This window comes from Cheilinus undulatus, linkage group 24 (assembly GCF_018320785.1).
Source record: "Cheilinus undulatus linkage group 24, ASM1832078v1, whole genome shotgun sequence".
Taxonomy (NCBI): Eukaryota; Metazoa; Chordata; class Actinopteri; order Labriformes; family Labridae; genus Cheilinus; species Cheilinus undulatus.
In genome coordinates this window covers 9,229,406-9,252,488 of record NC_054888.1, presented here as the reverse complement: position 1 = coordinate 9,252,488, position 23,083 = coordinate 9,229,406, and the positions used below count along the sequence as shown (strand labels likewise).

The 23,083-nt window shown below is 42.2% G+C and overlaps 1 protein-coding gene across 1 annotated transcript; it reads left to right on the top strand.

The window, feature by feature from the left end:
- Positions 1-4,285: 4,285 nt before the first annotated feature.
- On the top strand, positions 4,286-21,575 carry LOC121506417 (XK-related protein 6). Its single transcript, XM_041782213.1, has 4 exons — positions 4,286-4,872; positions 14,272-14,468; positions 14,978-15,395; positions 21,043-21,575. The coding sequence occupies exons 1-4, from the start codon at positions 4,286-4,288 to the stop codon at positions 21,545-21,547; spliced, it is 1,707 nt and encodes a 568-aa protein (XP_041638147.1). The 3' UTR covers positions 21,548-21,575.
- Positions 21,576-23,083: the final 1,508 nt, after the last annotated feature.

Below are 23,083 nucleotides of genomic sequence, written 5' to 3'. Positions count from 1 at the left end.
AGACATTTTACAAAGAAGGCAGATCTACACCATACTCAATTCTTAGTGCTTGTACGCTCAAAATGCCCCTTTTATGCCCATTTAAGGGTATGAGATTACAGGGAAGTATGCAAACACAGAAGGTGCAAACAAGTATGAAGAAAAGTAGTGACACGTCAGTGATTCCATCCCTCTTCTTCCACTTATCCGGGGTCTGGTCGCAGGTGCAGTAGGCGAAACAGGTCGACCCAGACGTCCTTCTCCCCTGAAAAATTTTCAAGCTCCTCCTGAAGGATTCCAAAGCTACTATTGAAGGAAGAAACATTGTCCTTATCTTCATAGTGTTAGAAAAAAGAGGAATGAGTTTGATTTTCCAGGCTTCAGTTATGTGTTGTTTGTTGTTGTTGAATAATACCCCGTATAAGTAAATATTTCAGACTAAGTGATGATGCAACATTTAATAGTGTTTAGGGGGTGAGTAAGCAAGGCCAAGGGCAGTGGGTCCCAACCTGGGGTCCAGGTAGATTTATGTTTAAAAAGCAGTAAATTTACAAGAAAATAAAAAACAAAATTTCAGATTTTAAAAAGCTGCAAATATTGTCATCATAAACACAAAAATTTCAAGATTTCAAAGTAATAATTGGCTGAGCAGTTCCATCAAGAAGCATTATTTAATAAGACTCTCTATCGCAGGACTTGTGCACGGAAAAATGCTTCTGGTTTGATTTCCTCCACACAATGGCTATTTCTGACTTTATGATCTAACTAAAAAGAAAAACATAAATTAACGAGTTTTTTGAGTTGAAAATTTAAAGTTTGGTACATATGACGCCATGGTGATAATGGATATTTTATACATTGATCCTTTGGCAAGAACATTTGTGTGTAGGTCTATTTTGTTTGGATTTGTTTGGGATTTTATACCTGTCTGGAAGTTTTCTGGGGTAGAAATAAGGGTTAGGGCCCTGAGGAAAAAAAAGTTGGGAACCTAAGGTACTGTTAAGGCAGGTAGCAGGGTTGCCACAAGCCTCTGGTCGTACCGTGGATGTCCCAAGTGCCCGGTAACCACTGGCAGTCTCCCGGTGTATTGTAATGGGACCTGATTCCCCCCTAGATTGATCTAGATTGTTTTGTTCAGTTTATGCTATAAAAAAACATAAATAAGTAAAGGTAAATTAATGATGGGTTGTTAAAATAATGACACTACATACTAAAAACACAAACTCACTATATTGACTCATTTGTAAGTTTAAATTGGATTATTTCTGTGACAGAAGTTCATCAAACTTACCTGAGACTACGGGGCTGTCCAACTCTTCCTGCTTCTTTGTACCGGGCTTTGCTGTCTTCTCGCCTTTTCCTGATGACATTAGGAAACATTTTCATACACCATCAATTAATTTCTCCTAAACATTTCATCAAACTTTCCTTGTCTCGAGCGTAATAAGATATTTTCCCTTTAAATGTATTTTTATTCTGTGTAACAATCCAGAATGCAATAAAAACCTGACAGAAACTCTTTCTAAACAAATAATTCTTCACTTAAATCAATACGTTCTTATTACAGAGCTGGTACTTTATAAAACTACTGAATATATTCATTTCAGTAAGGTAAAATAATTATTCCAGCAGCAACACACCTGCTTTTTACCTTTTCTTCAGGTGAAGGTGAAGGTGTGTATTTCATTTAGCATTCTGGCCTGAAACAATCACGTTGAGTTTAATACTATGGTATTTTTTTTTCCTCTGATATCTTGATAAAGTTGGTGTTCCTGTTCTCAAGAGTCTCGGTTCATCAACGGTTTTTAGCATGACACAACTTACGTTAGCTAGCGAGGCAAAAGCTAAAAGCTCGGATACGGGATAGTAACTGTCTTTATCAAAGTACGTTAAATATCATGTTTACTGTTTTTAAACAGTTATTGCTCTAAAATCGCTCCTAACTAACTTCAGTTACTTTCTACCTCGTCATCGGCGTCTCTCCTGGGCATCGCGGCAACTTTTGGACGAAACCAACAGCAAGGAGAGAGGAGAGGGGTTGGACCGAACCACTGTGAGGCACTGGAGGGGTGACTTTAAAAACTTCCAAGACAGTCTAACTGCTATGGAAGCCGGTTTCCGACACTTACGAAAGAAAAATGTGCAATTTAGTCAATTTAGAAAAACAGAGAAAAGAAAAAAAAGGATCTTAAATCGTAATTATGAGGGAAAAGATGAAATCATGAGGTAAAAATTCGAAATGATGAGATAAAAAGTCAAAATTTTGAGAAAAAAGTTGAAATTATGACATAAAAATGTATCTAATAATTTTGACTTTCTATGTCACAGTTTTGACTTTTTATCTCATAATTATTACTTTTTATGTCATAATTTCTATTTTTTTCTTCTTCTTTAGGCAGGAAAGGGTTTCCATAAATGGCAGACCCTATATCTCCGACGGCCACTCTCTCAGACCATTAAGTGCCATATTTTGCCAGTACAATGTATGTTCATTTTTAGATTTTTCATTTTTTAAATTCAACTTTATTCAAATACAAAGTCTCTCCGTTACATTCATTAACTAACTACACTGAAAACATAGCAGACTTGGCAACATTTCCTGAATAAAATGCAGAAAAAGGTCAGATGTCTGATTCAGGATTACATTAAGTATAGGCCTGTTGTTTTTGACGTAGTTACACGAACAGTGCTAGCTTTGGCAACGTGAGCTTTCGCAAACATAGCTAAAGCTAACATAGCTACGCTAACTACGTAAATAATGTTACTACATAAGCTAATGTAACAAAATAAGCATTAGCAATGTGAGCTGTAGCAAACTTAGCTAAAGCTATCAAGCTACATAGATTACGCAGCGACATAGCTTAGCTATGCTAAGGTTTAGCTAAGTTAGCTTTAGCCTCATTGGCTAGAGCTCACGTTGCTAAAACTAATTAAGCTAAATTGGCTTATGTAGTAGTATTAATTACTAGCATAGCTATTTTAGCTTTAGCAATGTGAGCTTCAGAAAACGTAGTTAAAGCTAACTAATTGATAATGTACCCATGTAGCTTATGTGGCTGCTATGTGAGCTTAGCTCTAACTACATGTGCTATGTCGCTATGATATCTACGTAGCTGACGCAGCAGTGAAGCTACATAAGCGTCCCCTTCCTGGTGAGAGGGTTTCCCCTGTAGGTAAGCTGTTTACTCGTACACAAGCTACGCTAACATTATCATTTCAAATATAAACACTAAAATAAAGATAAGTGTAGAAAAATGTTTAAAAGCTTAAAAATCTATCATTGCAGATGTATAAATAAATCGCAATGGATTGTGGGATATGTAGTCCTTTCTACCTGTAAAGAAATATGTACGCAGTCTTGTACCTTTGCCTTTTTCGAACACCATTTTTGCGCCAAATTAAATGTTTCCTAGTCATGATTACTCAGGTAGCTAGTTAGCTTAGTTCATGCATTAAAATTAATTTAATTTTATTTCTTCCTTTTTATGTAACTCTATCTAAAATTAAAATTAAACTTTAATATCTGCAACAAGCTCAAGACATTAACTGTGGGGGCTCATATCTTTGCCTAGGTCCCCCAAAATGACTAAAACCGCCCCTGTTTCTGCAATGTGGGCTTTTGCACGAATCTTACACTTTGAAACGTGAACGCGCACACGTCCGCGTGCAGATGTGAATTCGGGGTTGAAGTTGTTTTCCAGCAGAGGGCGGAGTGAGAGAGAAAGTGAAGAGTGAGGAGGAAGCTGGAGCTGCAGAGGGCTGGAGCTGCAGAGAGGAGCAGAGCGGCCAGGAGCGGATGCCGGGTACCTGCAGAGGAGCGATGAGAGGCAGGAGTCAGAGGTCTTCCGGCTGACTGAAGAGGAGGGTCTGGTTGGACTCGTTTTTGTCTGATAGAGGTGACTTTTCGTTTGGTGCGCGCACATCTACAGAAATCATCCAAACATTCACGCTTCTTAAGATCAGCGGGAGATGCATTACGTCATAACCTCCTATCGCCCTAGATGACCGCGCGCACAGGACGGGATGATGCAGGGCTGCTGGACTAGAACCGATTCCGCTGCTGCTGCTACTCGTGAGCACCCGGTGGAGGTGTCTCGAGCGCACGAGGAAGAAGGGGAGCCGCCGTTGCGCGGCCGCCGGCTCTGATGGCTCCTCGCGCCCCGGGCGGGAAAGAGACACAGCAGTCGCCGCGGCGCGAAAGGGAAGGGGACAGCAGGTATCGGGGAAGTGACGTGGTATCCGCGCCCCACCAGCAATCAAAACGGTGCGGTTGTCGTGCTTTTCGCAGGAGGGCGGGAAGGGGAACATGGCCGCGCAGTCGGATGGCGGCAAAGCCGGGGTCGGGTACGGCAGCGGCGGGTTCGCCCAGCTGTACGATGTTGACGCGGAGGAGCCGCTGGACTCTGCCGCCATACACATCTGTCAGTGCTGCCGCACCTCCGCCTGCTACTGGGGCTGCCGCTCCGCGTGCCTCGGCTCTTTGCTCGGCGGGGGCCAGCCGGCCGGAGGGGTCGGCATACGGGAGACCCACTGCCCGCCCCGGGAGCAGCTGTGGTTGGACTGCCTCTGGATCATTCTCGCCCTCCTTGTCTTCTTCTGGGACGTTGGCACAGACTTGTGCCTGGCCATGGACTACTATCAGAGGCAGGACTACCTCTGGTTTGGCCTCACTCTGTTCTTTGTCCTGGTGCCATCAGTGCTGGTCCAGATTCTGAGTTTTCGCTGGTTCGTTCAGGACTACACCGGTGGGGGGCTCGGGGAGGTGGAGGGGCTGACCAAGAGGGGCACAGTGGCCCTGGGGTGCCTTTATCCTGGCAGAGACCGCCTACAGCTGGCCACTATCTGGCTGTGGCAGGCCACCATTCACATTCTCCAGCTGGGACAAGTGTGGAGGTAAAGAGGGTGGAGACACCTGATCCAAACACAATGCCTTTACTTACTGTCTCTCACTCAGCCTTTTTCACACAAACTCTTAATGTGGCTAATGGGTAGAGTGGGATGTCTTCTTGATGTAGTTCTGAGAAAGCAAAGCTCGCTCCACACTGACAGGAAAGAGAGGAAGAGCAGGAGGAGGACAGGAAAAGGCTCTCTGTGACCTCCTCAGCACTTCACTCACTATCTGGGAATAACAGGCAGATTTATCTAGAGAGACAGTTAGAGAGACAACGACGGAGACACAGAGAGACAGTCAGAGAGACAGGGGTCCAATTCAGAGAAAAACTCTGTCACACTGATCTAGTGTCACATCTCAGAGTTTCCTTTTTTTTGGTCCACTTATGAAAGTTAATTCTGCAACACTGACTTGTTTTTCACAATTCCATCGCCCTTTTTACTTTATTACAAGATATAAGACAAATGTAACTAAGAAAACAAACAAGCCATAGGTGGAACCAGGGGTGGCATTCAGGGCTAGATCCCTCAATCTTTTAACTGGATAAAAACAGTTATCTGCTGTGTGAGTTAAGGGATTTTTGTAACTGAACATCATAACATGATTAAGAGGCAGATTAGAAAGTTAATGGGTTCTTCACTGTGATAAGGAACTATTTAGGGATGCACGATATTGGATTTTTGCCGATATCTGATATGCCAATATTTATAGCTTAATTTTAGCTGATAGCGATATTTAAATATGTTTAACATAACTAAAAATAAACAAACTTTTTAACTTTTGTTTTCTTAAAACACACTCCAACCCATTAAAGCCTGAAAACAGAAATAAACGCCAGAAAATTCTCATTTTTTGGAATTGAAATGTTTATTTCACTTTCTACTGAAATCCCAAAAAATCCAACTTTCCATAAAATTTAACATATTTTTTTTGTATCTCATTTGATACCTTAGGTGTTTTTGGTAACTAATAATCCACTTGAGGGCATTTTTATCATTTTTCAGATTGTATTCAGAAGTTGTTTTTTTTTAGTAATTTGTGATCATATTGATTAGGTAGAGGTGTCATAAAAGTATGTATCAAAAATGATAGCACAGGCTTTAAGGGGTTAAAGTTTAAAGGATGAGAATGAATAAAGAAAAAGATCCTACTTGCATAGGTCTGTTGGTTCAGCATAAAACTCCACTAATTTATTAGTATATATTTGTAGTTGATATATGCTGATATTCACAGCCAAAATATCAGATGTAAATATGGGCAAAAATTATACTGATACAAATATTTCTCTTTTTTTTTGCTAATATCTGCCGATACTGATATCTGGACGATAATATCGTGCATCCCTAGAACCATTAAATATCAAAAATTATGTTGGCACTAAAAGGTGTTTTTATAGCTTGAATTGGATGGTTTCTGTTTGATTTATTGATATTTAAAATCTACATATTTGTTGAGTAAAATACAGTGCATTTAACTGCCGACTAACCAAAACATTTCCAGGGCTACTTTTGTCTGGACCTTCCTAAGTCTCAGCTAAACTTAGCACATTTAGCGTTACCCCTGAAACAAACAAAACAAAGAGCATCAAGTGGCATCCAAGTTACACAAGACAGTCCAGCTAGTGACCACCTCTCAGATGCCTGCTCTGCAGACCAGTGCTGTCAGACACCACCACCATCAGGACAGCAATACACGCAAAAAAATGTACAAGTAAAAACAGATCAAACTTCCAGTTACGGTTAGAGTTTGGACTCCAAAACTTAGAAACCTGACGTCCAAAACCAAATAACAAAACATTCACAACAGCTGACTGAAGAGACTGCTAAGAGATAAAAGCTTGTCCTCCATGAAACAACATAGCCAAAGCTAACAAAGCTATGTTATTTGCATTTGCCTATGCTAAAGCTAATGTAGCTCAGGCTACTGTTTCTAGAATCTTACAATGTTATTTAGCAGACAGTTTTATCCAAAGTGACATATATTCAGAGCAAGAACAACACAAGCAAAGATCTAGACAAGAAGAAAGACCATCAGTAAGTGCCACAAAAGTGCTTCAAGTCCAATTGGACGCAGGTGCTGCCATGCAGTTTTACCGGCATGCAATGCTAGCTATGTTACCTGTGTAGCTACAGTCATGTGCAAACTTTTTAGGCATGCTGGGCGCTGCGGATTCTTCACGGGCCCCATGTGCCGCAACCTGAGGCGAGTGGGTGGCTAGAGTCGAGCTCGATGCATGTCAACATGTGAGTGTCATTCCAAGGTCAAGCTCGACGGCTTTTCTTTTGACCCCTGGTTATAAGCCCAGGAACCGCAGTTTTCCTTGGGGCGTCCACAGCACTACCAGGGGCCAGTGGTAACCCTTATACCTGCCTGGAAGGAAACCTGAGCTGCCTATCACATCCATCCATTACTCCGCACTAAAGATATCGACTTAGTTATGTTTTCAACAAGTTGTTTTTACATTCCCCTGGTGATATGCAAGGACATCTAGAGCACAACGAGGGTTGTGTCAATCCTCCTGGCTTACTCGCCGTTACACACATTACCTTAGCCACAATTTTTTGTCCAAGAACTTATGCATAGTACTGTAAATTTGCTATCTTTTGCTAAATTTGCTTAAGTTACAATGCTAAGTTGATTTACATAGCAGCGTTAACTACAAAGCTATCATTGCTACGTTAGCTTTTGCTAATGGTGCTACCGTGTATGTAACTACCTCTATGGCAGGAAGTATGTTGTACTGGCAAATTATGTCACTTCAGCCCAGACGGTGGTGGCGTGTCACTGTAGTGGTCTGCAAGAGGAACATCTAAAGGGCTGCAGGCTGGACCCAGACCCCTGTTACATTACTTGATTACACCATGGAGGAAATGCTCCTACGAATTTTATGCACCAGAAAGGTTATATTTTTGCCAAATCCATTTTTCCTTATGTGCATGGATAACTATCAGCAATATTGTTTATAAAGGATGTCATTTAACACATTCATGATACACAATATAAGTCAATTTAATGTTAAATAATATGAAAAATACAGTGTGTTTTTTTTAATTTCCTGAAAAGTAGTGATTTTGGAGATAAGAGGTTATGGCCCAGCAACAACAGTATTATATCATATTAAATTATAGACTTCTTTTCAATTGAATTCATCCTTAGAAATGAAGACCTGCTATTTTTCCATTTATACTAGTAATCTTTCCATCTGGTTGTCTCTCTATATAAAAGTGTTTCACATATGAAGCCACCCTAATGTCTGCAGAAAAGTCTACACAACCTGTCTTGACTTAGAGTGATGGCAAAGCGACCTTCCACCTCCCTAAAATTCAGATAGCACTGGGGAATTTAGGGCTGAGTGGACACTGTCCATGGTGCTGAAGGGGGGATTCAGCACCACGGACAGTGCTCCACAGCGTCTCAGCCACTTTCCATGGACTCAGAGGATTTAGGGTTGTGTTTGTGTGCGTGTTCACTCAAGTTAATGTGTGCGTTTTTGTGCGAGTGTGGCCATGCGTCTGTGTGACCAGTGGAAAAACGGTGTCACGGCTCTTCCCATGAGTGTCAGCATGCATGGAGAGTACAAAGAGGAAAAGCATCTGTGCTTCTGGCAATACACCTCCCTATCTCGCTCTTTCTCTCTCTCTCACATAGGCACACATACACATAGACACAGTTGGACATGGGTAGGTGCTAATTGTAGTGCTAAAAGCACTGGCGAGAAAATATACAGAAAGACACATGCACTCTGTTGCGCACATGGTTGGCTATTGCAACTATAGGCTCCAAGTTTTGGTCTTTTGTTTATTATAGTTGTGCTTATGTTTGATTTTATGGCTTTAATTGAAGCAGCACCAACTTGCTTGCCTTGTAGCTCTTTATACAAACAGCGCTAGCTGCGATCCCCCCACCCACCCACCCCTCTCTCTAAGAAGACTCCTTAATGTTGTCCACTTGCCTTCAGGAGGCAGGAGAGAGAGTGAAATAAGGCCCTGGTCTCTGTGGTTGTAGAGTTATATCACAGACATACATCCCTCATCTATACTTGTACACCCCACCCTGTAACACCCCCTTGTCCTGCTGAATGGACTCTCCCACCTGAAGGAAGCAGGAGAAGGAGGAAGAAGGATGGAGTGGGGGATGTCGGTTGCAGAGGAAATGGTATGGCCTGATTGAGACAGATTGCCTTAGAGATGGAGAGGCTGTGGAGGCAAAGGAAGGAGGGGTGAGGTCGGCGAAGAAGGAGGGAGGAAAGGTTGCACATTCACAAAGGAAGCGAAACGGGGGGGAGGGGAGTCGAAAAAGAGCAAAGGGAGAGAGGGAAATGAAGGAGTGAGAGTGGTGGGGGTTGGGCGGAGGCGTGGATGATGTACTGTATTCGGCACATATGGTTTGAAAGCACATCCTTCCATGTAAAGGCATTAATTGGCTGTCAGGGTTGCCCGACACGCTGCACACTGAAACCTCAATCCTTAACCTGAATGAAAACACAAGGACTTCCTGTTTACATATTTTAGGAAGGCTAAACAAATGATCCTTCTGTGTTCTTGAGTCAAGGACAAACTGTGTTTGGTGTCTTTTTCCTATTTTAAGCCTTATTGACCAATAATTCAGCTCTGGCTGTTTAGAAGTGTTCTGCATATGGAGAATAGAATACATTTGGATATATAGAGTGGATCATTCTGGAATAATAGTGTTACATTAACCAATAACATACTGTGCTAAAAGATACCCATTGTACACATGATATAAGACGTTTTACTCTTACTAAAGACAAATAGAAGAAAAAGCTCATTTGCATACAAACACTATGAAATAAGGAAAGGTGATCTGCAGTAAAGTTGTCAAAATGTTTGATACTTTTTTAAAGAATATGTGTTTGAAAATTGTTCAATTTCCTTTACAGTGCTGTAAAAAGTATTTGCCTTTTCCTGGTTTCTTGAATTTCTTTAATATTAGACAAAGATAACCTGAGTAATAACAAAATTGAGTTTCTAAATGATAATTAAAGGGAAAATGCATCCAAACGTACCTGGCCCTATGCGATAAAGTCATTGCCCCCCAAACCTAATAACTGGTTGTGCCATCCTTGGCAGCAACAACTGCATGCAAGCCTTTGCCAACATTGTGGAGGAATTTGGGCCCACTGCTCTTGGCAGAATTGTTTCTATTCAGCCACATTGGAGGTTTTTTTTTAGCACAATGCCGTGCCACAGCATCTCAATCAGATTTAAGTCAGGACTTTGACAATGCCACTCCAAAACTGTTTTGGGTCATTGTCCTGTTGCATAACCCAAGTGAGCTTGAGCATGAGGTCAAGAACTGATGGCCAAACATTCTCTGTGAGAGAGCAGAATTCATGGTTGTTGTCCCTGACCATCAATCTACCACCATCGTGTTTGACTGTTGGTATGATGTTCTTCTTATGAAATGCTGTGTTAGTTTTATGCAGATGTAACGGGATGCCACCCTCCAAAGTCTTGGAGATCATCAAGATGCGTTTTCTCAAATGCGAGATGAGCCTTTGTGTTCTCTTTGGTCAGCAGTGGTTTTGGCCTCAGAACTCTCCAATGAATGCCATTTTTGCCCTGTCTCTTTTTTATTGTTGAGTCATGAACACTGACTTTTACTGAGTCAAGTGAGGCCTGCAGGTCTTCGATGTTCTGGGTTCTTTTGTGACCTCCTGGATGAGTCGTTGATGTGCTCTTGGAGTGATTTTGTTATGCCGGCCACTCCTGGGTATGTTCACCACTGTCACAAGTTTCCTCCATTCGTTGGTAATGGCTCTCGACGTGGTTCGCTGGAGTCCTGAAGCCTCAGAAATGGCTTCTGAGTTCTTCTGTGACCTCCTGGATGAGTCGTCCATGCGGTCTTGGCGGCATTTTGGTAGGCTGGCCACTCCTGGGTAGGTTCACCACTGTTCCAAGTTTTCCACATTTGTGGACAATGACTCTAACCATTGTTCGGTGGAGTCCCGAAGCCTTAGAAATGGTTTTGTAACCTTTTCCAGAATGACAGATGTCAAATGTCTTTGTTTCTCATTTGCTTTTGAATTTCTTTCGATGGCATGATGTGTTGTTTTTTGAGATCTTTCAGCCTACTTCACTTTTTTTAAGGCAGGTTCTTTTGCAGTGATTTATTGATTCAACAGGTCTAGCAGTAATCAGGCCTGGATGCAGCTGGTGAAATAGAACAAGAAATCTGTGAAAAATTTAAGTGTGACAAATACGGCAAAAAATAAGAAATCAGGAAGTTGGCATATCCACTTTATTTTGGTGCCAGTTTCCTCTTTATTCATCTCTTACATCATTTTTCAAGACATTACCATGCTATGTACTTCTGTTTTTCTCACTTCTTCTTTGGTTAATGAACTTCTGTCATGCTACCCTCATTCATGCCATACGCCTCACAATGAGGAGTCAGGAAGACATTACATTCCTGTTTGGCATTCTAGTGCTTTTGGCTCAGTAACACAGTAAGTTGTATTCCCAGCTCCACAATTAAATTTTCAGTAGAGTATGTATTGTATAAGGACCTTCTGTATAGCTGGAGAGCTAGACTGAGGCAACAAGCAGTTAACTTTTTTAAAAGTAGTCAGAAATTGTTAGATTTCCAGAATAATTAAATGTAAAACTTTCTATGTCATTAAAACGCCCATTGTTGATGGTTTCATGCCAAGTGTGGGTGATAAAACATTCTACAATTGGAGTTTTCTCTCATCTCAGCTACATCATTAATTAGCAAGGAGTCCTCCTGTGATTGGCAGCCTAAGTGCCTTCGCACGCCCGGCCTCTGCATCAAGCCAGACCTGATGTGTGTATATGAGCAGCATGCGTGCGCATGGGGGTATTTTCCATTGGATTCCAGTGCATTATTTATGTTTCATGAATTAAGCTTGTATGTTCCAAGCCAGATGGCTGTAATATCTCCGTACATGCATGCAGAGCCATACATAATGTAGGAGCACACGCACACATATGCACCCAGTGACACCGTTGCACACAAAGTACAGTAGTGTTGCACTCTCAGGGAGGCAGGATCAATAGAATAAATTTGCCCACATGTACATATGCACATACACACCTCCATGCACACACTCGTGAGTGCCCGAAGCATTTTTAATTGAAATCTCTGCCTACATCCCACCCACATGTACTGTAGTTTCCCCGATGTAGAAAGTCTCTCACTTTATATGGATCAGAATTTGTCTTTGTTTGTTATAAACAGACTCTTTTAACTCCATGATAGAATACTGGCATATTTATAGAACAGTTCAGAATGGCTAAAGGTCATAGCTTTCTTTATATGCAAGTGTTTTATTTATTTAATTTTGAAATGACAATGTGTGAATTTGTTAGCCTTTTGGCATGTATACTAAGCATAATTTGACTATAGAAGGCCTTTTCCTGCATCTCTTCTCTTTGTCTTGTTAATGCCAGTTTCTATCTTGATGGAAAGATTCAGTAGTTAGGACTTTACATTCTCTAGTGAGTATTTTCCCCCCAAAGCCATACAAACCCACCTGGCTCTATGTGAAAAACTAAATGCCCCGCCTCCTTATTAAATCATAAATTAACTGAAATGAACAAAATTTTCTGGAGAGTAAAGCAGGCTAAAAGATCTCAAAAAGCAACACATCATGCCGCCATCTAAAGAAATTCAACAACAAATTTGAACAAAGTCATTGGCACCTATCAGTCTGGAAAGAGTTACAAACCATTTTAAAGACTTTAGGGCTCCGTTATCCACAAATGGAGAAAACTTGTGACAGTGGTGAACTTTCCCAGCCTAACAAAATTACTCCCAGAGCACATCAATGCCTCATCCAGGAGGACACAGAAGATCCTAGAGGCCATTTCTAAGGCGTTTGGACTGAAGCAAACCATGTTTAGAGCCATTAGCCACAAATGTAGAAAACTTGTGACAGTGGTGAACCTTCCCAGGAGTGGATGGCCTAACAAAATGACTCCAAGAGCACATCAGTGACTCATCCAGGAGATCACAGAAGATCCCAAAATTCATTTCTAAGGTGTCGGGACTCCATTACCCACTAATGAAGAAAACTTGTGACAGTGTTAAACCTTCCCAGGAGTGGCCGGCCTAAAAAAAAAATCAATCTAAGAGTCAACGACTCATCAAGGAGGTCACAGAAGATCCCAGAAGCCTTTTTTAAGCATTTGGGACTCCATTGCCCACAAATGAAGAAAACTTGTGACAGTGTTAAACCTCCCCAGGAGTGGCCGGCCTAAAAAAATCACTCCAAGAATCAATCCAAGAGTGCATCAATGACTCATCCAGGAGGTCACAGAAGAGCCCAGCACATCTAAAACCTGTGGGCCTCACTTGACTCAGTAAATGTCAGTGTTAATGACTCAACAATAAGAGAGACTAGGCAAAAATGCCATCTATGGAAGAGTTCAAAGGCCAAGACCACTGCTGACCAAAAACAACACAAAGGCTTGTCTCATGTTTGCCAAAAAGCATCTTTATGACCCCCAAGACTTTTGGAAAATATTTTGATGAGAAAGAAGTTGAACTTTTGGAAGGTGGCATCCTGTTGCATTTGGAGTAAAACTAAAATTTCATAAGAACATCATACCAACAGTCAAACATGGTGGTGGTATTGTGATGGTCTTGGGCTGCTTTGCTGCTTCAAGACCTGAACAAATTATCGATTGAACCATGAATTCTGCTTCTATCAGAAAATCCTGATCACCCAAGGCACACCTAAGGTTAAGCCAAAATCTCAAGGCACACCATACTTAAATCAATACAAAGTAGACTTTTTAAATTATGTTATGGTCAAGGTGACTTATAAAGGGAGATAAAGGGGAGATAAAGGGGAGCGCTTTCTGGGGCCCAGCCAACTGGAGGATCATGATGACAAAAGTGGGCAAAATGGCAAAAAGTGGTTAAAAGTGATGAAAAAACATGGCAAATTGGGCAAAAAAACTTGTTAAAAGTGTCGAAATAGTGGCAAAAATGGGTTCCAAGTGGCCTAAAAGAAGGGTTAAGTGTTGCAAAAAGGTGATAAAAATGGGTTAAAAGTGTTTTTTAAAAAAAGGGGCAAAATTGGGCATAAAAGTGGTCAAATAAAGGAAAAAATGGGCAAAAACTGGCAAAAAGGTGGCATAAATGGGGTGAAGTGTCAGAAACGTGGCACATTAAATGCATGGATGGATTTTCTCCCTTAATAAATTAAACATTTAAAACTGCATTTTGTATTTACTCTGGTTGTCTTTGTATAACTTTAAAATTTGTTTGATGATCTGAAACATTTAAGTTTGGCAAATATGCAAGAAGAGTAATTACCCTTTCACAGCACTGTAGATTGTTTCACTGAGTATTGAATAAGATTGGGACATTTTAATTCATTAATTTGACCTCCTACTTGTAAACCCCTACAGGTACATCAGGACGCTGTACCTGGGCATCATGTCGCGTCGGCAGAAGGAGCACCAGCGGCGCTGGTACTGGGCCATGATGTTTGAGTATGCAGACGTCAACATGCTGCGACTACTGGAGACTTTCCTGGAGTCTGCACCACAGCTGGTCCTGCAGCTCTGCATCATGATCCAGGAGAACCGAGCCGAGACACTGCAATGTACGTGGAGAATCAGATAATGACACACTTTCAGTTATAATGCATTCGCACACATCATGCTCAGTCATTTTTTGGATGCAGATGGAGCTGCTTTTGAATTTTCAGTGTTTTTCTAAAGGTAGTACCAAAAGATACAATCATAGGTGTTTTGGAGGAGGTGCTAGCCAAAATCCTCAAGCCTCCTGTTCCTTATTCATCCAGAAAATGCATCATCTTGGCAGCTACCCACTGCCATTATTCATCCCTTTCTATCACTTGAGTTTTGAGATTTAACTGAAGTGCAAATATGTGACTAGTGTAGGGGGGTGGATGTGCACAGCAGCTGGGCTCAGAGTCACACCACTGAGCATCATTACTTAATGTTTCTGTCGTGACACTCACTACTTCTTATTTAAGTGTACGCTTATACTACTTCACAAAATACTTCCAATGAGTCATCAAAGTGTTCATGTCCTTTTTTTCATCCAACTTTTGTGAATTTTTATTTCTTTTTAACCCTCTCCCCACAGGTATCTCCTCCCTAGGCTCCCTCTTGTCTCTCGCCTGGGTTCTGGCCTCCTACCACAAACTCCTGCGAGATTCTCGTGACGACCAGCGCAGCATGAGCTACCGCGGGGCGCTGCTCCATCTCTTCTGGCGCCTTTTCACCATCTCGTCTCGTGTCCTCTCCCTCGCCCTCTTCGCGTCCCTCTTCCACATCTACTTCGGCATCTTTGTTGTCATCCACTGGTGCGCCATGGCCTTCTGGGTGGTGCATGGAGGCACCGACTTCTGCATGTCCAAGTGGGAGGAGGTGCTCTTCAACATGGTGGTCGGCATAGTCTACATCTTCTGCTGGTTTAATGTGAAGGAGGGAAGGACACGCTTTAGAATGGTGGCGTACTACACCATAGTGCTGGCAGAGAACACCTTCCTCACTGGGCTGTGGTGAGTAACAGTAGCTACATGTGTTATTTTAGTTCTTGTTGTCATTTCTTTTTCTTTTATGGCTCCTATTTGTTAGTCATGCCTATGCATCATCAGAAACAAAAGGAAAACCTAGCATAAGGACGACGGCATTCTTGGTATGCCATGGCTTGACATGTTTAAGGACATGGTTGCACATGAGGGGAAGAAAAGTAGATATATAGAGAGGAAAACTCAGCTGTGAGAAAAAGTAACCTAATAACTGGTCGTGCCATGCTTGGCAGCAACAGCTGCAAGCAAGCATTTGCTATAACAAGCAAGTGTTGTTCAGGGTTCTTTTGTGACCTCCTGGATGAGTTATTAATGCAATCCTGGAGTCATGGGGTAGGCTGGCCACTGTTCCAAGTTTTCCCAATTTGTGGAAATGGCTCTCACAGTAGCTTGCACAAGTTCAAAGCCTTAGAAATGGATTCTGGGTTCTTCCGTGGCCTCCTGGTTGAGTTGCTGATACACTATTGGGGTAATTCAAGTAGGCTGTCATCTCCTGGGACGGTCCACCACTGTTCCAAGTTTTCTCCATTTGTGGGTAATGGCTCTGACCATGGTTCTCTGTTGTCTCAGAGCCTCAGAAATGGCTTTGTGACAGCTTCCACACTATTATTTTTTGTCAGCAGTGGGTTCAGCCTTGGAACTGTCCCATAGATTCCATTTTTGCCCAGTCTCTTTCTTATTTTTGAGTCATGAACACTGACCTCACCTGAGTCAAGTGAGGCCTGCAGGTCTTAGAGGTTCTGGGTTCTTTTTTGTCCTCCTGGATGAGCCGTTGAAGCACTCCTTGAGTGATTTTGGAAGGTCGGCCACTCCTGGGAAGGTTCACTGCTGTTCCAAGTTTTCTGCACTTGTGAGTAATGGTTCGTAGTGTGGTTTGCTGGAGCTCTGAAGCCCAAGAGATGTCTTCTGTGATCTCCTGGATGAGTCACTGATGCACTCTTAGAGTCATTTTAGTAGGCTGGCCACTCCTGGTAAGGTTTAACACTGTTCCAAGTTTTCTGCATTTGTGGGTAATGGCTCTAAGTGTGATTTGCTGGAGTCCTGAAGTCTTAGAAATGGCTCATGGGTTCTTCTGTGATCTCCTGGGTGAGTCGTTGATGCACTATTGGAGTATTTTAGTAGGCTGTGCTCTCCTGGGATGATTCACCACTATTCCAAGTTTTCTCTATTTGTGGATAATGGCTCTCACTTTGGTCACTGGGGTCCCAAAGCCTTAGAAATGGCTTTGTGACCCTAACCAGACTGTTATTTTTTGTTAGCAGTGGTTTTAGCCTTGGAACTGTCCCATGGGTGCCATTTTTGCCCAGTCTCTTTCTTATTGTTGAATAATTAACACTGTCCTGCAGGTCTTTAGATGTTCTGGGTTCTTTTGTGACCTCCTGGATGAGTTGTTGATGTGCTCTCGGTAGGCTGGTGGGGGCTGAAAAAGAATCATCACACTCACAATGAGCCTCTTGAAGTCACCATCACTTTATTCATGCTGTGCACAGAATCTCACACAACACAGGCTTGTGGGAGAGGGGCTACCCGAACAAAGGGATGTATCAGTACGCAAAATACAGATTGTCCTGCTTGTCTTGCAGTTAATGAGTTTACATTCTTTGTAGCATGGGAAAGGCTCCTGAAGTGTCTCCTTCCTGTCTTCAAGGCCACCTGCCTATCTCACTGGGTAAACAATCATTAAAGTAGCAGAGTAACACAACTGTTCAGTGTGTGAGAACAAGGCCAAGGAGGCCAGCACAATCATTTAATGAAACAGCATAGTGCAGTATTTTTATCAGCCACCCATTCCTGGGGAGGTTTAACACTCTTACAAGCTTCCCGATTTGTGGATAATGGCTCTCACTATGGTTGGCTAGTCCCAAAGTCTCAGAAATGGCTTTTTAACCCTTTCCAGACTGATAGATGTCAATGACTTTGCATTATAGGTTACTTTTTGAGATCCTTCAGCCTGCTTCACTTTGTCAGTCAGGTTCTATTTGAGTTATTTCTTGAATCGCCAGCACTGTATATCATAATGAAGCCTTTGTTGTATGTTTTGTGGAATTTATTTTAAAGTTTTTATCTTGAGAGCTTTAGGAATTATTGCAGGTTACCTAGGATGGATTCGCCTCTACGCAGATGACACCTTATTATTCATTTTTCAGTCCCTGCATCAGTCAGTTTGTGTACATGCATGCATTTTGATATCACTTTATGACCTACAAAAGCAAAAGAGACGGGAGAGTCGGAAACCAGGAAGCGAAACAGAGCAGGGGAATGGAACCCCAGCTACCCACATAACCACCAGGCTAACGGGCTCTTAATTTAAATATTTTAAGTGTAGAGCTGAAAATCACCAGGGAGCCAGCTTCCCCGAGGTAACCAGGATTTTGTTCCCAAAAAAAGCTGCTGTGGTTGGAGATTTTTTTTTCCCGAGGATGTTGGTTTAGGTGTAGAAGGGCTTAGTGTAAATGGTAGCCGATATTATGTAGATAATTTAAAAAAGACTAGGAGCTGATTTGCGTGAGTGCAAATATTGGTTATTTGTTTTATGTCTCCATAAAAAGAAAAAAACCTTCCACCTCCAATGCTGTGGTCCCTCTCTAGGATTTATGAGAGACTACCCCAGCCTTCTACACACATGAAAACTCCTTTTTAAGCTGGTGATTTACTGTATTTTTCTTCTTGTAGCCAGACAAGTATTGCTTGTTTATCCAAAGCCAGATTCTTTTTATTCTGCTGTGCCATAGAGCTTAAATGTTGTTCAACAAATATTAAAAACACACCAGTGAGCAACATTATTGCACTGGGTGATATTTCATTACCTGGAACACACGCACTGCAGTTTGTTTGACTTAATCCCACATAAACCGCCCTGCTGCCTCAAGTGCTTACAGGAGCTGCAAATGTGGATAGATATGATGCTGAAAATAGGACCAAACATATTCACTTTCTGTTTGGGGTAGTTTTTTGAAAAGTACAATCCCCAGTTGCTTAAGGGAATTTTTTATCTTTTAAAACTGAAGGATGTATTTGTGACCTGCTTTAGAAGATTAACTGCATCAGAAAGATCCATTAGAATGGGGGCTGAGAGCCACAGAAAGGTTTTGGTAGAAGGAATAAAAAAGGCTAAATGTTTGGAAGACTGCATGGTTGAGGATGGTTAGAGAACTGGATTATTGTGATATTCAGAAGCCAGACTTTAAAATTATCGTCATACAGTTTAAACATGTTAATACCAAGCCATTTTTCCTCAAAGATCATGCAGTTGGGACTCATTTCCACCTTGTATTTATACATAAATTCGCTGACGTGTTCTTATTATGTTCCACAGTTCCTGCACCAGGCGTGGAAATTTGTGCCCATTCATTCTGTAGAGCATTTATGAGGTCAGGCACTGATTTTGGATGAGAAGGCCTGGCCGGCAATCTCTGTTCCAGTTCATCCTAGAGGTGCCCAATGAGGTTGAGGTCAGAGCCCTGTGCAGGCCAGTCAAGTTCTTCCACACTGAACTCATCAGACCATGACTTTATGGTCCTTGCTTGAGAGGTATATGGCTGCAGACCTCTATGGGGGGGGTGACCTTTACGGTGGGGCAGGAAGTGAAATATTAACCCTTGCTGGATTTTTTTGTGGTTTGTTATTTTTAATTTCATCCCCCTCCACCTTTCCCTAACCCCCCTTGGGTTTTTCCTTAGTATATGGTGTGTTAATTTTATCCCTGTTACCGTAACCCTAACCCAGGGGTTCTCAAACTTTTGGGGGCTAGGGACCCCTTACAGGGCAGAAAATTTCCCAAGGACCCCCACATAATCCTCACGCTGATAAAACATATGTTTACTATGATTTGTACTCCTAGATGCTGTATTTTAAACTCTTCAACCTAAACAAGCTTAAGTGTTGCTTCTTATTTTTTGCGATTCTTTGAGCAGCCAAATAAGTAGCCCTTTGTGCTTTTTCTGAGGTTGTGGTCAGGTTCACCATTCGTGTTTTCCAGCAGATGAATTCCTCACCCTTTCGTCGAAAAAAATCTTTTGTTTTTGTCCTTAAACTCTGCATGCTTTGCTATCAGGTGACGCTTTAGCTTGGTGGGCTTCATGGCTTCACATGAAGACGCACAACACATTTTGGTCTTTCATCACTGTTCTCAATAAAACCAAACTCCAGATAGCTGTCATCATGTTTTCTCAGTTTAGCTGGTTTGGGCCTAGCATCACTTAATGAAGTGGACGCTCTTAAATATTTACCCATTGTTGCTAGCTTGACCAGCACACCAAATGCGTCCTGAGCAAAGTGACTGACATGTGATGAGTGGTAGATTCACATGATATGTCACAATCATATCTGAGTTTTTATTGGCCCAAAGCTGACTTATGTGGAGTGATTGGTTTAGTATGGTTGTTTTATGATGCTGTGATCCCTATATGTATTTATTTGTTTTGGAATGACATGTCATTATCCCCCTCGAGTTTTTTCTTAGTTTGTGTGTGTTAAATGTTTCTCCCTTGTTATTTTTAGATTTTTAAAAAATTCATAAAACTCTGCAGTTATGAAAAATAGCCATTTGCTATGACCTCTTACAGGGAGCAGAAAACATATACGCCATTCTGGTTCCAGCTTGGCCGCCCCACAGTCGAGGTCGCCCCATTGTAGAGGTCTGCAGCAGAACGCTGGCCCCCTATAGCCCGATCCTCTTAGCATTGCTTTGCACAGATGTTGGAATAGAAAAGGGTCTTCCCGGCGCGCCGGTAGTCGAGTGGTTAAGGCACGCGCCATATACGCAGGCGACTCAGGTTCGAATCCGGCCCGTGGCACTATTTCCTGCATGTCTCTTCCCTGTTTCCCACTCTATCCACTGTCCTATTCAAAAAAGGCCAAAAATAAATCTTAAAAAAAAGAAAAGGGTCTTCCCTAAACTGTTGCCACAAAGTTGGAAGCATAGCATTGTCCAAAATGTCTTGGTATGCTGAAGCATTAAGAGATAAGAGGCCTAGGCCAAACCCTGAGAAACAGCAACACAGCATTATCCTTCCACCAGATTTCACAGCTGGCATGATGCAATCGGGCAGGTAACGTTGGAGAAGCAGGATTTGTGACTCCACAGAACATGTTTCCACTGCTCCACAGTCCAGTGTTGGTGTACTTTGCACCACTCCATCTGACGCTGTGCATTGGACTTGGTGATGCAAGGCGTGCATGCACCCGCTTGGCATGAAAACCCATTCCATAAGGCTTCCACCGCAAAGTTTATGTCCTTATTTTAATGCCAGTGGAAGTACAGAACTCTTCAGCTATGGAATCAACAGAGCATTGGCAACTTTTAGGAGCAGTGCGCCTTAGCAGCCGTTAACCCATCTCTGTGATTTTACATGGCTGAGTTGCTGTTGCTCCTAAACACTTCCACTTTCTAACAATATAACTTACAGTTGACTGTGGAATATCCAGCAGGGATGAAATTTCAGGAACCGTCTTATTGCATTGCATCCATCACAGTACCACGCAGGAGCAAAAACATTGAAGGTCAAGCCCAGGCATGTAAGATGTTAAGGATTTGACAGGGCTATACGTCTGCTTTTAGGTTTATAAGGTCATGTCCCACAAATGAATTCCATCCCTTGTATCCCCTCTGCTGCAGGTACGCCTACAGAGACCCAGTGTTGACCGACTCCTACGCCATCCCAGCGCTGTGCAGCGTCTACCTGACATTCGCTTGTGGCGTCCTGGTGATGCTGCTATACTACGGCTTCTTGCACCCAGCAACCGCCCATCTCCAGCCGAGTCCTGCCTCTTCCTGCTGTGCCCAGCTGCTCTGGGGTCTTCCCCTTCCTCCATCTGCCCCTCCCACTGCGCCGCCCACTCCAGCCCACATGGCCAAATCCCAGACAGAAGAGGATGTGGCCGAGACGTGTCTCCCCGTCTTCCAGGTGAGGTCGGCACCCCCAACCGCCAAGCCGGAGGGTCCACTTATAAAGATCGACATGCCCAGGAAGCGTTACCCAGCCTGGGACGCTCACTACGTAGACAGGCGCCTGCGGAGGACTATAAACATCCTGCAGTACATAACGCCAGCTGCTGTGGGTATTCGTTACCGTGACGGTCCCCTGCTGTATGAACTTTTACAGTACGAGTCTTCACTCTGACACTAACAGCACATATGCACCACAAAAAGACGAGGATAGAAAAGATTAAGAAACATACTGTCACACTCAACATGGCACTAGATGCAAGCACAGACACAAAAGCAATCTGTCACACTTCTGCAGACACACAAACACATACACAAACACATGAACACATCACTTGTGGGTCTCTTTGACCTGCAAGTCCCATGGCCATGACTCAACAAGCTGCTTCAGCGTGAGTCCATCTCTTCTCTCTTCATCCTTCTCTCTCTCTCTCTCTATTCAACTCCTCTCATCACCCTTCGTGTGCTTTCATTGATTTAATTTAACAAGCTTTATGGAGCCATTTATGTTGCAAAACTCAAGATTTTGAGAGCACGACTTGTCGATTTTGGGCTTGTTTTTCCTCAATTTCCCCCTAATTAAAACCTGAATTTGGCTTAAACTTGCCTCCTTATGCTTGGATTTTCTCTGTTTAAGTGCAGCATATCTGTTTCCCCTTGAATTTTAAGTTGTTTGCTAAAATTTCAGGAGGTCTGGCTGCAGGCAGCAGCTCTCAGACGCCCCCTCCTGCTGACCACTACAGTGAGACACTGCCTTTGTCGGGACAGAAGCTAGTACAACATATCTCCCATTTTAGAATTAGTTACTAGTACAGTGGCTTGGTTAAGCTACATGACCTTAAACTATAGGTAATATAGCTACGCTAGCTACATAGTAGACATTACTTCATATGCCATTAAAGGTACACAGGTTTTAGCAACATCAGCTTCAGCAATGTGAGCTTTAGTAACGTGTGCTTAAGCTAACACAGCTAAAGCTAATGTAGCTATGTAAGCTACACAGGTAACATAGCTACAAAGATAACCTAAAAATCTAAAGCTATCATCGCTACATAGGTGACATAGCTTCCAGAGCTTTAGTAAATATAGCATAAGCTAACATAGCTTATCAAACTTAGGCTTAAGCTATGTTAGCTATATTGGCTACATAGCTGTGTTGCCTATGCAGCTAATATTTTATCTCTAGCTACATCAGCTCTATCTATAGCTAATATAGCTATTCAAGCTTGGTAGTCAGCTTTACTACGCATTAGCTTTAGCACCAAGAAATTTAGCAAATGCAACTAAAGTTAATGTAGCTATGTAAGCTATGTAGGTAACATAGCCACATAGGTAACCCAGTTAAATTTAAACCTATCACAGATACATAGCTACCTGAGCTATTGTAAACATAGCATTTGCTAATTAAGCTTAGTTAGCTTAAGCTACGTTGGCTAAGTAGCTACATTAGTTACAAAGCTAACATAAATTTTTTAGCTTTAGCCTAAGGTAAATTACCTGTAAATGGTGGCACATATGCTATGTTAGCTTTAGCTTAAGCTTACATAGCTAAACTACCTTCATAGTTAAGCCAATGAAACTACACTAACTTTAGCAATGTGAGTATGGCAAGCAAAGCTAAAGCTAACGTAGCTACATTAGCTACACAGGTAATGTAGCTGCATAGGTAACCCAGCTAAAGGTATTGACACTACCTTAGCTTCTTGGTTAT